Raw genomic sequence first — 15,892 nt, 5'->3', positions numbered from 1 at the left:
ACTCCCTGCACAGCAGCCCTGAGGACAGCGGGGTGCCCAAGGGGCGGGTGGGGGAGGGCGGGAGAGACCCGCACCTCATTGGGCACCTGGTCTTCAGTAAAAGAGCCAGGTGGCTTAATGGCAGAGGAGGCTGTTTTCAGCGAAGTGCTGGGACAACTGGACATCGTCCATACAAACGAAAACCTTGGCCTTTGCTTCACACCACGCACAGAACTAATTCAAAGTGGATCACAGATACATGTGCAAGAACTGAAACTACAAAATTCTAAGAGAATAGAAGGCGATATTTGTAACCTTGGTTTAGGCAAGCATTTCCCAGATACAAAAGCCATAAAATAAAAAAATAAGTTGGACTACATCAAGATTGAAAAGTTTTGCTTTTTTAAAGAGATTTTATTTATTTTTTAGAGAGAAGGGAAGGGAGGAAGAAACAGAGGGAAACATCCATGTGTGGTTGCCTCTCGCATGCCCCCTACCAGGGACCTGGCCCGCAACCCAGGCCTGGGCCCTGACTGGGAAGCAAACTGGCGACCTTTTGGTTCGCAGGCTGGTGCTCAACTCGCTGAGCCTCACCAGCCAGGGCTGAAATGTTTTGCTTTTTAAAAGATGCTGATAAGATAAAAAGGCAAATCAAAGACTGAGAGAAAATATTTTCAAAACATTTGTCTGATGAGCAATTTGTACCTAGACCATATACATAATTCTTACAACTCAATTACATGAAAACAACCGAATTTTTAAAAATCAGCAAAAGATTTGGGAAGACGGTTTACTAAAAATATATATGAAAGGCCAATAACTTGTTACCTTCTTAGGAACTCTTGTAAACAAGTACTTCTCCAAGGAAGACACGGGAAAGCATCCGCACCAGGAGCCGCCAGGGTCACGCACGGGGAGAGCACGGCGAGGTCAGCGTGCACACAGGGCGGCCGACGAGGCGAGCAGAGGGCTGGGGGCGCCGGGGGGGGGGGCAGGGGCAGCGCTCCAACCGGCTGCAGGCACAGCCCCTCGGAAAGTCGATCGGGGTCTTACAGAGCTCGGCATGGACTTTGATACAACCAAGCGATCCCACTTGTAAGTACATAAATTAAAACTGATGTTCACAGAAGCTTTGTACCCGAATGTCCACGGCAACTGTATTCATGACTCCCAGTGGGGGAAATCTGTGACGCCCATGTGTTTGCGAATGGACCGGCGCACGTCGGTGGAATTATCTCTGGCAGTAAAAACCAATGAATGAAAGCAAAGCTCTATGTGAAGTAAAAGAAGCCAGACGTAAAGGCTGCAAACTTAATGATTCTAGGTGTACAAAATTTCATACTAAAACCATGGCAGCAGAAAGCAGATGGGGCAGAGGACTGAGAGGGACAGTTTGGGGCGCCCTGTACCATGACTGTGGGGGAGTCTTACGCCAACACGATCAGCTGTCCAACATCATTGAAAGGTACACTTAAAACCAGGGACTGTTATTTCATTGAGGTACCTTATACCTCAATAAAAAAGGGCACTAACCGCTGAACGTACATATTACTCATGATCCCACAAATGGCACGCCCAGGGGCGTCGGCGCACACGCTTGAGAAAGATCAGGACAGCTTTACTCATAGCGTCCCCAAACCAGCAACAGCCCAATGCTCGGCACCAGCGAAGTGGTCAGTGGTGGCGGCGAAGGCCAGCGGCCTGCCGACGGTCCAGCCACAGGGAGGCGCTCCACCGGTGTCAGGGTGAGAGGGGAAGCCCAGCGCCCGCCGGCCCGCTCGCAGTCCATGCCGCGGAGGTTCTGAACAGGCCACCAACTGAACTGTGTAAACAGGTGGGGAAGTGGTTTTGAACGAGGCCAGCAAACCTGTGTCGGGCAGGAGGGGGCGCTGCGGACTCTCGTGCAGGGTCCTGTTTCTTGCTTCAGTGTCAACCTCTGTAGAGGCCCGTCTACAGGCATTTTGTGGACTTTTCCGTGGTTCTGTTATATCTCACAAGACAAAAGCTTTTGAAGTAACAACTGAAGGGCATTCCGGAGCCCTCGAGAACCCACGGGCTCTGGGCTGCGAGAGCGAGGCCTTCAGGTCGACCATCAGCTCCGCAGAGGCGGCGCCAGGACAACCATCCATGACCGTTGAGGCCGGCTGTCCCTGGAAGAAGGGGGCTGAGAGCTGAGAGCAAGAGAAAATTTAGAGTATATAGCCAGTTAATAAGATACAGGTTAAAATCAGTGAAAGAAAATAATATATTTTAAAAATAATTAGAGTCAGCCAAATTAATTGAAGTCAGTCCACACTCTGGGGGACTGGGTTTTAAACACTAACAGATAAGTGTTAAAATGGGACTTAAAGCTGAAAGGGAAAATATTCCCTTCTTGACACATGATTATTGTTGTGATCAGGAAAGAACACACACGATGGCTTCCTTGTGTATCTATCGAGTGTACGGGGGGACCTCGGTAATTAGATGATCGCGGTTCCAGAGGTACGATTCTGAGACGTCACCTGCCGCTGTGTTGTGTCACCACCCCCATTTATTCAGGGAATGGGGGTAAACACAGGGTTAGAAACTGCACCTCTGGGCTCGGGGTCCTGTCCACAGAAGGGCGGTGACGTGTCCCGCCTGGCGCTGCTGCTCGGGGGCCTGGGAACGTGCCTGGCCCGCGGTGGGCTCTGCGATTTCTAAAGCAGTTGCTCTTTCCCCAGGAAGCTGCAGAAGGTCATCGTTCACTAGGATGGCGCTGCTGTCCCGCCGAACACCCAGGCCCCAGCAGGGGCCTCGCCCATCAGAGGTGCCCGGAGCCAGCTGAGGGGGGTGCCTGCTGCAGATGCTTGGGAGGGAGGAGGCCTCAGCTGAGCTGGTGGGGGTTGGGGAAGGGTTCCCAGAGAAAGCAGCAGAGTCGGCTTTCGAAATGCGCCCTCGGTGGTTTCAATTTACACCCCTGGCTCGGAGTGTGGGAAGCAGCAGAGGACCCGTCCTGAGAGGGGCAGTTGCCACGTCCCTGGGAGCCCACCAGGCACCCTCAAAGGGAGCTTGTACGACAGGACCGGCGACCCACAGACAGCCACCCCTCTGCCTGCGGACACAGGCATCCGCGGGGGACACAGCTGACTCCGCTGAGTGCCCTCCTGGCCGTGGGTGGGGCGGCAGCGGCAGATGGACCGCGACGGTCAAGGGCTGAGCAGCAGGAGCCCGCCCGCCGCCCGCCCCTAGCCCCGCGCAGGCCCCCGCCCCCCAGCCCCCAGGGCAGGGTGGCAGAGCGCCGCCCCCCAGGGCCTCTGCGTCCTAGGGATGACGCCCGCGCTGGCCGGGCACAAGGCCCTGCTGGCCGCTCTCGGCTCCACTCTCTCAAGTCCCACCTCTGCCGGCAGGGCCTGGGCCTCCTCCTCCCAGCCCTGCGCTCAGCACCAGGCGGTGCCTGCGGGCCTGGCCGGCGTCGCACCCGTTCTCCCTGTGGGCAGAGCTGGGCTGACATGTAGATTCTGCCACAGGACAGAGCGACCCAAGGTTGGCTGCCGGCCGCCTGCCAAACACTCGCTCAGGCTTTCGTTCTGGGCGGCAGCGCCAGGCGGGGCCCGACGGGGGCGAGCTGGAGAGGGCCCTTCCTGCCCGGAGCGCCCGCCCTGGGGGGCCGCAGGCATTCAGGCCCCCCAGGGAGACCCTCCAGGCCTGGGGCCAGGGGGTCAGTGGGGGGAAGGGAGGGGAGGTGAGGAGGTAGGGGTGCAGGCAGACGGGGGACAGGGACGGGGACGGGGACAGTGTGGCAGTGGGGGGCGGCGGGGGCGCAGGGAGGTCAGGGCACGCAGGCCGGCGTCCTGGCTCCACAGGTCGACCTTCGGGGCAGCCTCTGTGAGGATAACAGGGCCATAGGGCACCTAAGGCGGATTAAGCCCGCGCTGCGGCCCTTGGGGGCAGCCGGCAGCCAACAGAAGTTAGTTCCTCTTCAGCGAGGACATGGCGAGGGGAGCGTCTGCAGGAAGAGGGCACCGCAACGCGCAGGCCCTGCGGCGGGAGGCGGGAGGCAGCAGGCAGAGTGTGCGGAGCCGGAGGCGCTGGGGTTGCGGAGGCGCTGGGGTTGCGGAGGCGCTGGGGTTGCGGGGTCCGGTGGAGGGGCGGGGGGCGCAGGGGGTCGGAGAGCCCAGGTCTCGGGGAGCTGCTCCCCGGCTGCGCCGCCCAGCTCCGCGTGGGTCCTCCGGCCGCACAGCCGCCGCCGGCAGCGCCCCGCCCCCACCGCCGCGCTCACTTGCGCCCCCAAAGCCAAATCGATCTGGCGGCGAACCACGTTGCCCTGGAAACTGAAATCAGCTTTGGAAGTCAGCTCATGGCAACTCCGCTCACGCGCGTGGGTGTCACGATCATTAGGCAGGCTGACTTGCACACTGTCCTTTTAAACCCACACAGCGGGCACGCGAAAGGAGGCCCTCGACCCCTGCTGTTCCGGGAAGTCGCCGCGTTCAGCTGCTGCTCCAAAATCTGCTGTCCCAGCAAAAACGCAGCGAGGCCCGCGCCTTCCCGCTGCCGGCGCCGATCGAGGCAGTCCCACGCCAATGTGCCGGGCGCCGTGGAGCGGCCTTTGCCGAGTCACCGGGCAGACGGTCTCCGTGACCGGTGGGAGAGGGGCCCCTGCTCACGAAACGTCAACGGCCCTCCGCGTGTGGCGGCCGCGCGCTCTGGGGCGTCTCCGCGGCCAGAGCTCGCAAGTGGGCGGAGGAACGGAGGTGTGTTCTCCGGCACCCCGGCGCGCGCGTCCGCGCGCGCGCACTCCCACCCGCGTCCCCTCGCAGCAGCCACACCCGCCGCTCCAGGATCCGGCGCAAAGTTATTTAACGCCGCGCTCAGCCGGCGGGGTGAGTCATCGGCTCCCCGGCCTCCGGCTGCAGCGGCAGCGGCGGCGTGGAAGGACCGGGCGCAGGCCGTGCCGCTCGCCCCGTGGGATCTCCGCGGACCTTCCAGAGACGCCCCGTCCCCGGGCCTACTTTCGGGAAGGGGATGGAGGGCCCACGGCGCCCTGGGGGAGGCCATCTCTCCCGCCCGCCCCCCATCCACGCGCCTTCCTCTCACCCACCTCGCGATCTCTCGTTCCGAACGAGGCGATTTACGCCCCCGCCCCCTGCACAGGGCGCACTGAGGCCTTGCAACGCTTCGAGTGAATTAACTCACAACCACTGGCGTCTGGGGGAGGGAATGCCTGTCCGACCCGGAGCAGGGCTTAGCCAAGGTTCCTCGTGAGGCTTCGCCTCTACCCACATCCCCGCCCCACGCGCGCGCGAGCCGGCGCCTGTCAGGCCCCGGGGGCGGGTCCCGGCCCCCGAGCTCCGCCGCCTCCCCACCCCCGCGCCGGCTCCCGGCCTGCCCCTCCCCCGGGCTCGCTCTCCCCTCCTCCCGCCCCTTCCCCGCAGGTTCACCACCGTGCGCCCCCCGAACCGGGCTCCGCTTCCCCGCCTCCCGGCTCCCCTGCTAACTTCCTCCGGCTCCGTGGCCTCCGGCAAGCGGGTGGACGTGGAGTGCGGCCCGGGCCCCGTTGTCAGAGAGCGTAGACGTAGCCGCGCGGGAGGTGGGCGTTGCAGCGGGTGGGGCCTGGGGGCCCCTGGGTAGAGAGCCCCGGGGCGGGGAGTGGCGTTGCCTAAGCGGCCAGGGGCGCCCGTTCCTGGAGGAAGGTGGAGAGACGCGCGGGGGGCCCCTCTCCTTGGGGAGGCGGCAGGGGGGCGTCCTAGGGGCTGCGGGGCGGGGCGGCGCGCGTCCTGGGAGGGGCGCCGCGGGCTGGGGAGGGGGCGCGCGCCCTGCGCTCCTCCGCGCCGCATCGGTTCCCGGCGCGGGGCCGCGGCGGCGGCGGCGGGAGGCGGAGGATGCGGGCTCCGGCGGCGGCGGCGGCGGCGGCGGCGCGGGCCCGGGAGGACGCGGGAGGATGAGGAGGAGGCCGGCGGTCCGGCCGCGCGGCGCCGGGAGGAGGCGCAGGCGGCGGGGGCGGCGGCGGGCGGCGGCGGGCGCGCGGGGTGCGGGCCGGCTCGGGCGCGGAGGATGAAGTGGAGCGTCCGCGGGGCCTGCGCCGCGCTCTCCTCCTGCCTCCTGCTCGCCTGCGCGCTCAGCGCCGCCGCCGTCGGCCTTAAGTGCTTCTCGCTGGGCTCGGAGCTCCGGGGGGAGCCGTTCCGGCTCGGGGCGGCCGCCGGCGCCTTCTATTCAGGGCTGCTGCTGGCCGCCGGCCTCTCGCTGCTCGGCGCCGCCCTGCTCTGCTGCGGGCCCCGGGACGCGCCCCTCGCAGGGCCGGGGTCGGGCCAGGGGCTCGGGGTCCCCGCAGCCCCGGGAGGCTCTCCGGAGGCTGCGCCGGGCGAGCCCGGGGCCGCAGTCGGGGCCCCCGGGCCGGTGAACAGCCAGAACCTTCTCCTGCTCGGCGTCCTCGTCTTTATGCTCGGCGTCCTCAGCGCCTTCGCGGGCGCCGTGATCGACGGCGACACCGTGTCCCTAGTGGAGCGCAAGTACTCCCACTACTGCCTGCCTCCGCGCGCGTCGGCCGCGGCTCCCGGCCCCGCGGCTGCCGCCCCCGGCCCGGCGCCCAGCGCGCCGCGCGCCCGCAGCACCCTGGACAGCGCCACGTCCGCCAAGTGCCGGCAGCTGAAAGACTACCAGCGCGGCCTGGTGCTGTCCACAGTCTTCAACTCGCTGGAGTGCCTCCTGGGCCTGCTCAGCCTCCTGCTGGTCAAGAACTACAGGTCGTCACAGGCCCGGCGCGGCCGGCGCGGCCGGCGGAGGAGCAGTCGGGCCCTGGCGCGGCCGCGCGGCGGCCCGGGGCTCCGCGTGCAGCTGCCAGCCTCACGAGTGCGGCGGGGCCGGCGGGGCCGGCGGGGCCGGCGGCTGCAGCCGCGTCCGAGCGAGGCTTCCATCCTGTCTCCGGAGGAGTCGGACTTCGCCGCCCCGGGGGACTGCGTGGGATTTGCGGCGCACCACGCCGTCTCCTACATCAACGTGGGCGTCTTCCACGCGTCGGACGAAGCCGGCGTGGAGGTGTGCTGCGGCGGGCACCCGTCCGTGGAGCTGCCGGGGTACGCGCCCTCGGACCCCGACCTCAACGCCTCCTACCCCTACTGCTGCCGGCCGCCCTGCGAGGCGGCACGCCCGTGGGAGCCGAGCCGGGCCTGCTGAGCCCCGGACGGGCCGCGCCGCGCCTGCCTGCCCGCCACCGCTGCGAGGGGCCGTCTGCCCGCGCGAGGCCTTCCGGCCGCGGGAACGGCCCTCCGGTGTTACCATTTCTGTATCGGGGAGGTTTCTCTTCTTTTCTGTGTCTGTTCGTATCCGGATTCCATTTTAAAGTTTACAATAAATGTTTGGGGTTAGCTCGCCCCAACCGCACTTCTCTCTGGCAAGTCCGTCCCCTGGGGCGCCGCCCCAGGTCCCGGGTGAGAGCGGCCCGCGATTGGCAGGAGGAAGACCCCTCGCCGGCCGCCGAGAGGACAGAAGGACAACTTCAGGATCGGAGGCGTGGGAAGCACCCGACAGCGACACTTTGTACACGGATGTGCCTGCTTTGTTGATACTTTCTTACTGTAAAGCTCCATAACAGTGGAAATGTTTGGTAAATTTATTGCAATTTAAAATTGGTGAGTTCCTTTATTAAATTAATTGCTATGTTATTGGAGTTAGAGGATGTCTCCACCCGGATCAGTGTGGGGGACGTGGGGGCCTTGCCAGGCAGACGTGCACCCCAGCCTCCCTGGGGACTCGCTGCCCGTGCCTGGTCCCATGCGTTTCTCTTTTTGGAAACTGGTGATGAGGCTTCTAGTGCAAAACTGGGCTTATTTTTGGTTAATGCATATGAACAACCCAACCCTATTTTGGAAAATCACAGTCATAGTGTTTCTGGCAAAGTCTATCTTCCTGTTGATTAATTCGTTAATCTGGGATTGTGAACATCATAGCATTTCATTTAAAAATATGCCCCTTAACTCGCATCTTGGCCTTTTGGCCAAGACTGAGTGTAGTGTTTATTCTTATGAGTTTAAACTATGCCCCTTAGTTGATGTGAAGGTCATAGTTTTACACCGTTAGTACATGTGTGCACACATTCACACGGAAGTGCAAAGTGCGTCCAGATGGAGGCGAGGGTGCCAGGAAGCGGCGTGTGTCCCGGGGGCGGCCTGGCTGGGGGCCAGGGCACCGGGTCTTGGGAAGCGCCCCCCAGTTCCCACGCGCTGGAACTGTGGCCCCGGCCGTGAGTGCTGGTCCTGCCCTTGCTCCGAGGAGAGCCCGCCCTGACCGAGGGTGGGGCCACCCTGAAAAACGAGCTGGGGACACGCCGGTGCTCCACCAGCGCTGAGCACAGCACAGACCCCGTGGCTGGGAAAAGCGGAAGGAGCGAGGTGTGATCTGGGCGGTAGCACGGGGTGTCCACATCTGACTGTGGTAAAGCACCTGGAGGCAGGGCCGAGGTGGAGCTTCCGAGTGCAGGCTCCAGGGCGAGGCGCTGCCTCCGCTCCCAGGTGCCCCCTGCAAGGCTGGGCTCCCCTGGGCCCCGTCTCGGCTGGGGCCTGGCCAGGAGCCCAGCTGCAGCGGAGGCTGCCCGAGAGCAGCCGAGACCTGCCACTGTTCAGCTGTGACAGATGTTCCATGTCTGCAAAACTCAAAGAGGCAACGAGCCAACGTCCCCACCTTGACGCATGGATGCCACCGGAGGAGCAACGGTCATTCGTGTCCTGGGTACGGGGTTCTCCCCCACAGGCCTCTTCAGAGGTGGGTCCGCATGAGGCCTCCAGATCAGCCAGGCTCAGAGTGCAGCCAAGCAGCACCCCCCACCCCAACTCTTGCAGCCTGCCCCTCCCCCCACGCCCAGTACCCTAAGGTGGCAAATGGGAGAAGTGGCAGCAAAAGTGGCTTTGAAGTGTTTCCCCATCTACCGAAGTCAAACATGCCGGGCACAGCTAGGCCCGTCCTGCTTCCCCGCAGCCAGCTGTGCAGCCCAGAGCCACGCAGCGGGGGTCCGTGTGGCCCCCAGGGCACAGGGTCAGGAGGAGCCCACCAGCGCGGGGGCACAGGGCATGAGACCTTCCCAGACCCTCTGAGGGGTTTCTTTTCAGATGACTTGTGCAGCTTACATGTTGGATGCCTGAGTGTCCAAGTGGCATCCAAATCCGTGGCCTCTCTGAGGTCTGAGATGTCTCTGGTGATGGAGCATGAGCCCAGCCGGTGGGGCTGTGGGGCCATGGGGCTGGTGGAGCTGCATCCGCTCCAGGGCGGGGCGGAGGGGGCCCGGGGCCCGGGGCCAGGGCGTCTGGCTGGGCGCTGGGAGCGACTGGGCGCAGGCGGGCTGTGCGCCTGGCGAACTTCTATGTGACCACAGAGCCAGGTGCTAATTTTTAAGATGCGAATGTTTCTAATTTCACGAATACTCTTAACTCGACTTTATAAAGACTGATATAAGGATGTGAGATACCAGGGCTTTCTTTTTGACAGTTTAATACAGGAAACAAAGTCCCAAATTATCCCTAAGCTGAAGATGTTCCCAAGTCTGGGCCTCAGGGAGTGAGCAGGGCCGCGAAGGTCCCCAGCCCCCTGTGGTGAGGACCAGCTTCCCCGCGAGGGCTGCGCGCTCGGGGCGACCCACCCCCCGCGGCGCCCTGGGGACACTCACGCCTCGTGTGGGACGTCCGCGTGGGTCCTTCTGGAATGGATTTCTCATACCCCGTGGAGAACCGTGCCAGTTCTCCGACTTCCTTAAAGTGGTTCTTGCTCTGCTTCTCAGGATAATAATAAACTCTTGGCCTGGCAGAGGCTTGTTATTATGAGGAAACACTCAAATCAAACACATTTTCGTGTTTTTGCATGGCTTAATGCTGAGTGTGTAAGCTGCCATTTTAAACAGAAAGGCTGCTGACTGTTACGGGAACTATTAAATGAGGACAGCACGCGGCTCAGCCGCCACGCAAGCCCTCGCTCGACCGCCACGCAAGCCCCGCCTCTGAGGGTGGGCACGCGGGCGTCCTGCGCAGTGGCCGCTCCGCCATCGAGGGGCCCCGCCCTCGGCAGCGCGAATCCACACCGTGCGACCGGATTCTGACTGAAATTCAAGTAAACAGTCATTTAATTTAAAAATCACTCAGGTGGTGTTTGTGGTGAAGGTCAAACTGCTGGTGATTAAATTTTTATTCCCAGCGGGCGTCCTGATCCAGTGCAGGCATAGCCCGGATGCGCACACACATGCATGCACAGGACTTCGCATGCACACACACACAGGCACACGTGGGAGCGCACACAAGCACAAAACCACATGTGCACACGCACACGGCCTCCTGGGTGTGTCTGAGGCCGGGCCTGCGCCCTGCCCCGGGCCCCCGGGACTCCAGGTGGAACCTGCCCGCTGCGGGGCATGTTTGGAGGGCAGCCTGGCCCGCGCTCCGTCACAGCCAGCGGGGCAGGCCGGTGGCGTGGGTCCCTCACCGGACGGCAGCGCAGACCAGCACAGCAGGCTGCGCTGGGGCACCGGAGCCGCGCAGCCGGTTGGGCGGGGCCGGCTGGGCCTGCGCTGCACAGACACCGTGTGGGTTGGTGCTGACTCTTTGGGGTCACACTCGGGTGGAGCTCCTGCCTGACACGGGCTGTGTGCCTGCCACATGGCCCTGCACTGCACCCCAGGTTCTTAGTGCTCGAAGGCACTGTTTTTTCACCAAGACACGAAAGAAAATAAATGACCTTAAGAAAAATGAGTTCCAGTTTATGAACAAGTAGAAGCTTTATATGCCAGTGTATCTGTTTTTATACATGAGACAGAGACAAAAGCTTAAGTTAATTGGTTTACTTTCCAATCTAATGTCTTTCTTAATTTGCTAATTGTCAGCACAGTAATTGACAAGAACGAAACACCGACGAAAGGAAGAAGGAAGTGTAGCTCAGGGAACTGGTTTGCATGTATCACTATGTCCTCATATGTCAGCGTGCATCTCCCCAGGACGCGGGGAGCCCGCTGATTCCCGGCAGAAAGGCATGTTAACGACAGTCTTCTTACAGTGTCCACTTTTAGTGGGACCCGCTCACACGTGCATTTGCCTAGAGGAGCCCTGGTCTCTGTTTGCCATCTTGTTCGGAGGGTCTACTGTTGGTCCGCAACTGGACGTCAATAAAAACCTTGTTGCTACAGATCCCTGAAGTCTGGGTCAGGGCACCGCGCAGCCCCTGCCTCCTTGTGCTGCGGCGGCACCCTGGCCCTGCTGGCGGCGGCAGCGTGCACACCTGCCCGGATGAACCAAGGGCACGAGGGCAGGCGGGTGAGGGGGTGAACGGTGGCTGCTCCGGCCCTGCGCCCCCGCCAGGGGCTGCTCACGGCCAGGAGAGGGCCCCCGCCTGCCGCCTGTCTCCTGCTTCTGGGCCACAGTTTGGCCTCTGCATCTGCCGCGGCCCTTACACTCCCGAAAGCACCAGCCCGATCCCTTTCTTGCTCTCCACTCCTGATTCAAGAGTTCCCTGCTCAGGAACGTTCAACACCTGCCCTTTTCCTGAAGGAAATTAATGCCTCACGAACCTGGCCCAGGCTGAACCTCTGGCTTTCTCTGTGGGCCTCCAGGGCCCGCGAGCAAATGGACAGGTGCCCCCACCTGTGGGGCCCCGTGAATAAATGGGTGATCGGTCTGGCGGTGGAGACCGGTGCTCCCGGGACCGTCTCGGCGCCTGGACCACCTCACAGCTCCACTCGCGGCTTTTTCCTGGCTTCTGGCGGCTGCTGGTTCGTGTTTCTGGGCTTGTAGACTCGCCGCCCCCGTCTCTGCCTCTGCCTTCATGTGGCCTCCCGTACGCCTGTCTCTGTCTCTCGTAAGTGCAGTGTCACTCAGTGTAGGGCCAACTCCAGTCCAGTCTGATCTGCAAATACCTATTTCCAAAAAAGGCCACGTTCCGGGCGGACCAGCATTTGGGGGGGATGATCCTGAACCCAGTACCGAACTCAGTCAAGGTTAGTGGTTTGCTCCTGTCCCCCCGCCAGGGGCTCGGAGACCTCAGGGGCCGAGGCCGCCGTGGAGGAAGGGGGAGCTTCGTCAGACCAGGGCGGTCAGGAACCAGAATGCACCTGCCCGATGGATGTTCTTTTTTTTAAAAAAAAGGTGGTATTTATTTATTTTTAGAGAGGGGGGAGAGAGGGTGAGAAACATCCGTTGGCTGCCTCTCACATACCCCCAACCAGGGACTGAACCCCCAATTCAGGCATGTGCCTTGACCAGGGAGTTGAACTGGTGACCTTTTGCTTTGTGGGATGACACCCAGCCCACTGAGCCACGCCAGTTAGGGCTAAATGAGCATTTTTTAAAAAGTTTTTATTTATTTATTTTTAGAGAGAAGGGAGGGAGAAAGAGAGGGAGAGAAACATCCATGTGTGGTTGCCTCTCGCGCGCCCCCTACCGGGGACCTGGCCCGCAACCCTGGCCTGTGCCCTGGCGGGGAATGGAACCGGCGACCCTTTGGTTTGCAGGTGGGCGCTCAGTCCACGGAGCCGCACCAGCCGGGGCCAGATGAATATTCTTTAAAAAGCTCAAATGTTAAAGACTGACTGCCCAAGGAGAAACTCTGCTTTTGGCTTATTTCCAAATATTCTCACATAACAGCCTTAGTAACGGACTTATTTTGCAAACCCACACTGGCACGGCACATCCCTCTCCGTGGCTGGTGGGGGCAGAAGTGGCCCGGACCTCGCCGCGCGGACGGGGCCTCCCGGCCCCCGCCCAGCCTGCCGGACTGTGAGCTGGCCTCAGCCTCCTCTGGCCCCGCCCCCATCACCTTCCCCAAACTCGCTCCCCCCTTAACCCCCGAACAGTCACCCAGGCTGAGGGGATGCGCTGGTGTGCCCAGGACGGAGGCTGCGAGAGTGGGGGCCTCGGTTGTCCCTCCTCGTGCTGGGAGGGGTCCAGCCTCGTTCCAGCCACAAGGAAAGGCCATGGTTCTGTTCCCGAGCAGCGTCCATGGCTGCAGATCAGCCAATGAGAAGCCGCGGTCTTCACCTGAACCCTTCCTTCCCCCAAGGGAACGCCCCCTTTCCTGCTGTGGAGACTTGCTGTCCCGCCTCCTTTCCATGGAAGCCCCATCCCGCCCACCTGCTCCCGGGGGCTCCCCTGCTTGGGGGGTGGGCTGCAGGCCAGTTCGTGGATCAGTAGTGAGGCCAACAGTCTTCAAATGTAATGAGTTGGATTTTTGTCTTTAACACCATCATGTTTTTGTTAGTTTTTGGTATTATGATTTGCTTTTTCTGGAATAATCTGTTACCGGGGTAATTTACACTAATATATAATTGATTTCAATCAAGTGACCACTGCATCTGATTTTAAAGTCAATTGTGCTGCTGTTTTCCCCTTCGACTCTATTTCCACCCCTAAAGGACGCACTGTCTTCAGTCATCTGTCCCCATTTTTATGGAAAGTGACTACATTGCTACTCCGGCTCTTCTTCCGTTTTGGATGGCACTGATTTCTCAGCAGTGAGCACTGCGGTGCCTTTTTCCACCCCCAGGGGTCGATACATAGCCGTCTATCCCCACCCTCCCAAGACGGTTTTGCCCCCCCATCCCACTGCCCCCAACTCCGTATTTTACTTTACTGAGGTCATTGACATTGTTCACAGGTGATTCCTGTGGTAGGTCCGTGACCACGTTCTTTCCTGTTTTTCCTGAAATGGACTGGCTGGTGTTTTCCAAGAATCTGTGCCCAGTCACCCCCAACTTTTGGCAGAGGTGAAAACATTCTGCCATGTAGTCAGAGGTGCCCCATGACACAGGGGGTCTTCTCCTGGGGACTGACACAGGCTCTGTGGGTCTCTCTGCTCAGTGTCGGGGCCTGTGTCTGCTCCCTTCGGGTCCCTGCACGTGGTGCCTGAGGTCTCTGAGCGGCAAGTGGGGCTGAGCACCTGCCACCAGAAGCTGGTCACAGGTGTTCACAGCAGCTTATTCATAATCGCCAACACTGGGAGCAACCACGGGGTCCTCCCCAAGACACATGTCCTTCACTAGGGGAAGGGACGCACACACTATGGCCCACCCAGACAACGGGATGTTATCGAGCACTAAAAGGAAATGAGCTATCAAGCCACAAAAAGACGTGGCAGACACTTAAGGGCACGTTGCTGAATGGAAGCCAACCTGAAAAGGCTCCACACTGTACGATCCCAGCTCCATGACATCCTGGAAAAGGAAACCAGGGAGAAGGCAAATAAAAAACAAGGAGAAAAATTCCTCCTAAAATACCTTTGAAAGGAAAGAAAAAAATCCAGAGAGATGAGGAGGAAGCAGAAAAAAGGAAAGAGGGAGAGAAGCAGGAAGAAGAAGGAACACAGAATGGCCGAGCTGGGGAGAGAAGCCACGCAAGGGAGGCCGGAGGGGGCGCGGGCGGCCCCGCAGCCTCCTGCCCGCCCAGCGCGGGAGTCGCCGCCGCAGGAGGACAGCACAGCAGGCACTTCCCAGGGGCAGCAGGTGGCGGGCCCAAGTCCACGGATCCCCCTGAGCAGAATTCAGATGATGACATCATCCTGCAAACAGAGGGAAGTAAAGCAGCGGCAGCGCGGGGAACCCAGGCTGAGCTGGGAGCCACCACCGCAGCGTCTGCGCCGAGCAGCCGCGCACAGCGCAGGGCAGAGCGCGTGCGCTGCGAGCGAGCTGGACTCCCACGGGAGAATCCGGGGGCGGGGCAAGGAGGAGTGTGTGAGAGCGTTGTCCTGTTTTACAGAAGGGAGTCCACAGGTGTGACCTAAAACAGGGAGGAGGAGTTAATTTTTAAAATGAACACGTTAAAGTCTTTTCTTAATTTCATAGGACCGTTATGAACTAATACTTCTTGTAATAAAAAAGTTATCCAAAGTTCAGCACTTTTTGTTTCACTTAGAGTTTTCTGTGAAATTCAGAAAATTACATTAAATCTCTCGGATTAAGAATAGCAACCTGCAGGGGGGCCTTAGTGCGCCCGGTCCCTCCGAGGTGTGCCTGCCAAGGGCGACGAGTGTGGCTTCTGGGTGGTGATAGTTAAAAATACTTTCTTTTAAAAATGTGGGGTTTTTTAAATTGTTTGAGTATTCACAATCTAAAAATTACAAGTGATATCAAGTCATTATTGCTTAAAAAGAGGGGGCACAGCGGGGGAGGCACAGAAGCGGGAGGAGAGCCCCGGAGAACAGGCCGCCTGCTCCTTCGTTTCAGATCGCGGTCCTCTTCTAAGTCAGAATTTTAAAGGCAAAGACAGCAGTGGCTCCGACTGCTGCGCCCTGCGGTGCCTGTGGGAAGGACGCCCTGAAGACCAGGACAGAGGGCCGGGCCCCGGGGACGCGGGTGCCAGGGCTCGGGGCCGCGCCAGGGAGGCCCTGTGATGGGACGGGACGGCCTGGTTGTTTGGGGCCGGGTGAGTGGCCGACATGGACTGCAAGCCGAGAGAGACAGTCGTGGACTTGCAGTTTTCACACTAAGTTCAAGTTTTGGAGAATTTGCACCTGCCATTGTGCTTCCAACATGAAAGAGTTTTCTGCCGGTGGTATAAGTAGTGGTTTTTGGGTTTGAATGATGAGGCCTGTCAGCATTTGGACTCATCATGATGATAAAGAGGCAGAACCACCCCTGGGGAGGGGCCCCTTCAGGGTACAGGGCAGATCGAGGTTCACCTACATGGTGTCAGATCACACAGCACAACGAAGCTTCTCCTTTTCAAGTACGTTTATTTTCAAGTAGTCGAAAACTCACATGAAGTTGCAAAAACAAGGCAGAGCTCCTCGTTCCACGCCCCAGCTTCCCGCGGTGGCATTTAAGGCCACAGGACTTAACAAAGCCCGGTGAGCCAGGCGGAGGCCACGCGGACGCAGGAGCGGACTCACGGGGTCGTGCAGGCTTTTCATGTATTCGTCGCATTTTTCTCAAACCAACCTTTAAGAGACTGTCACTTGCAGAGTTTCAGTGCAGTACCAAGAAAGAACG

The 15,892-nt window shown here is 60.4% G+C and overlaps 1 protein-coding gene across 1 annotated transcript; it reads left to right on the top strand.

Moving 5' to 3' along the window:
* Positions 1-5,997: 5,997 nt before the first annotated feature.
* On the top strand, positions 5,998-7,116 carry TMEM271 (transmembrane protein 271). Its single transcript, XM_054581837.1, has one exon. The coding sequence runs from the start codon at positions 5,998-6,000 to the stop codon at positions 7,114-7,116; it is 1,119 nt and encodes a 372-aa protein (XP_054437812.1).
* Positions 7,117-15,892: the final 8,776 nt, after the last annotated feature.

Source organism: Pteronotus mesoamericanus, unplaced genomic scaffold (assembly GCF_021234165.1).
Source record: "Pteronotus mesoamericanus isolate MK-2021 breed Mesoamerican mustached bat unplaced genomic scaffold, CSHL_Meso_final contig_68, whole genome shotgun sequence".
Lineage (NCBI taxonomy): Eukaryota > Metazoa > Chordata > Mammalia > Chiroptera > Mormoopidae > Pteronotus > Pteronotus mesoamericanus.
This window is presented reverse-complemented; position numbering and strand designations above follow the sequence as displayed.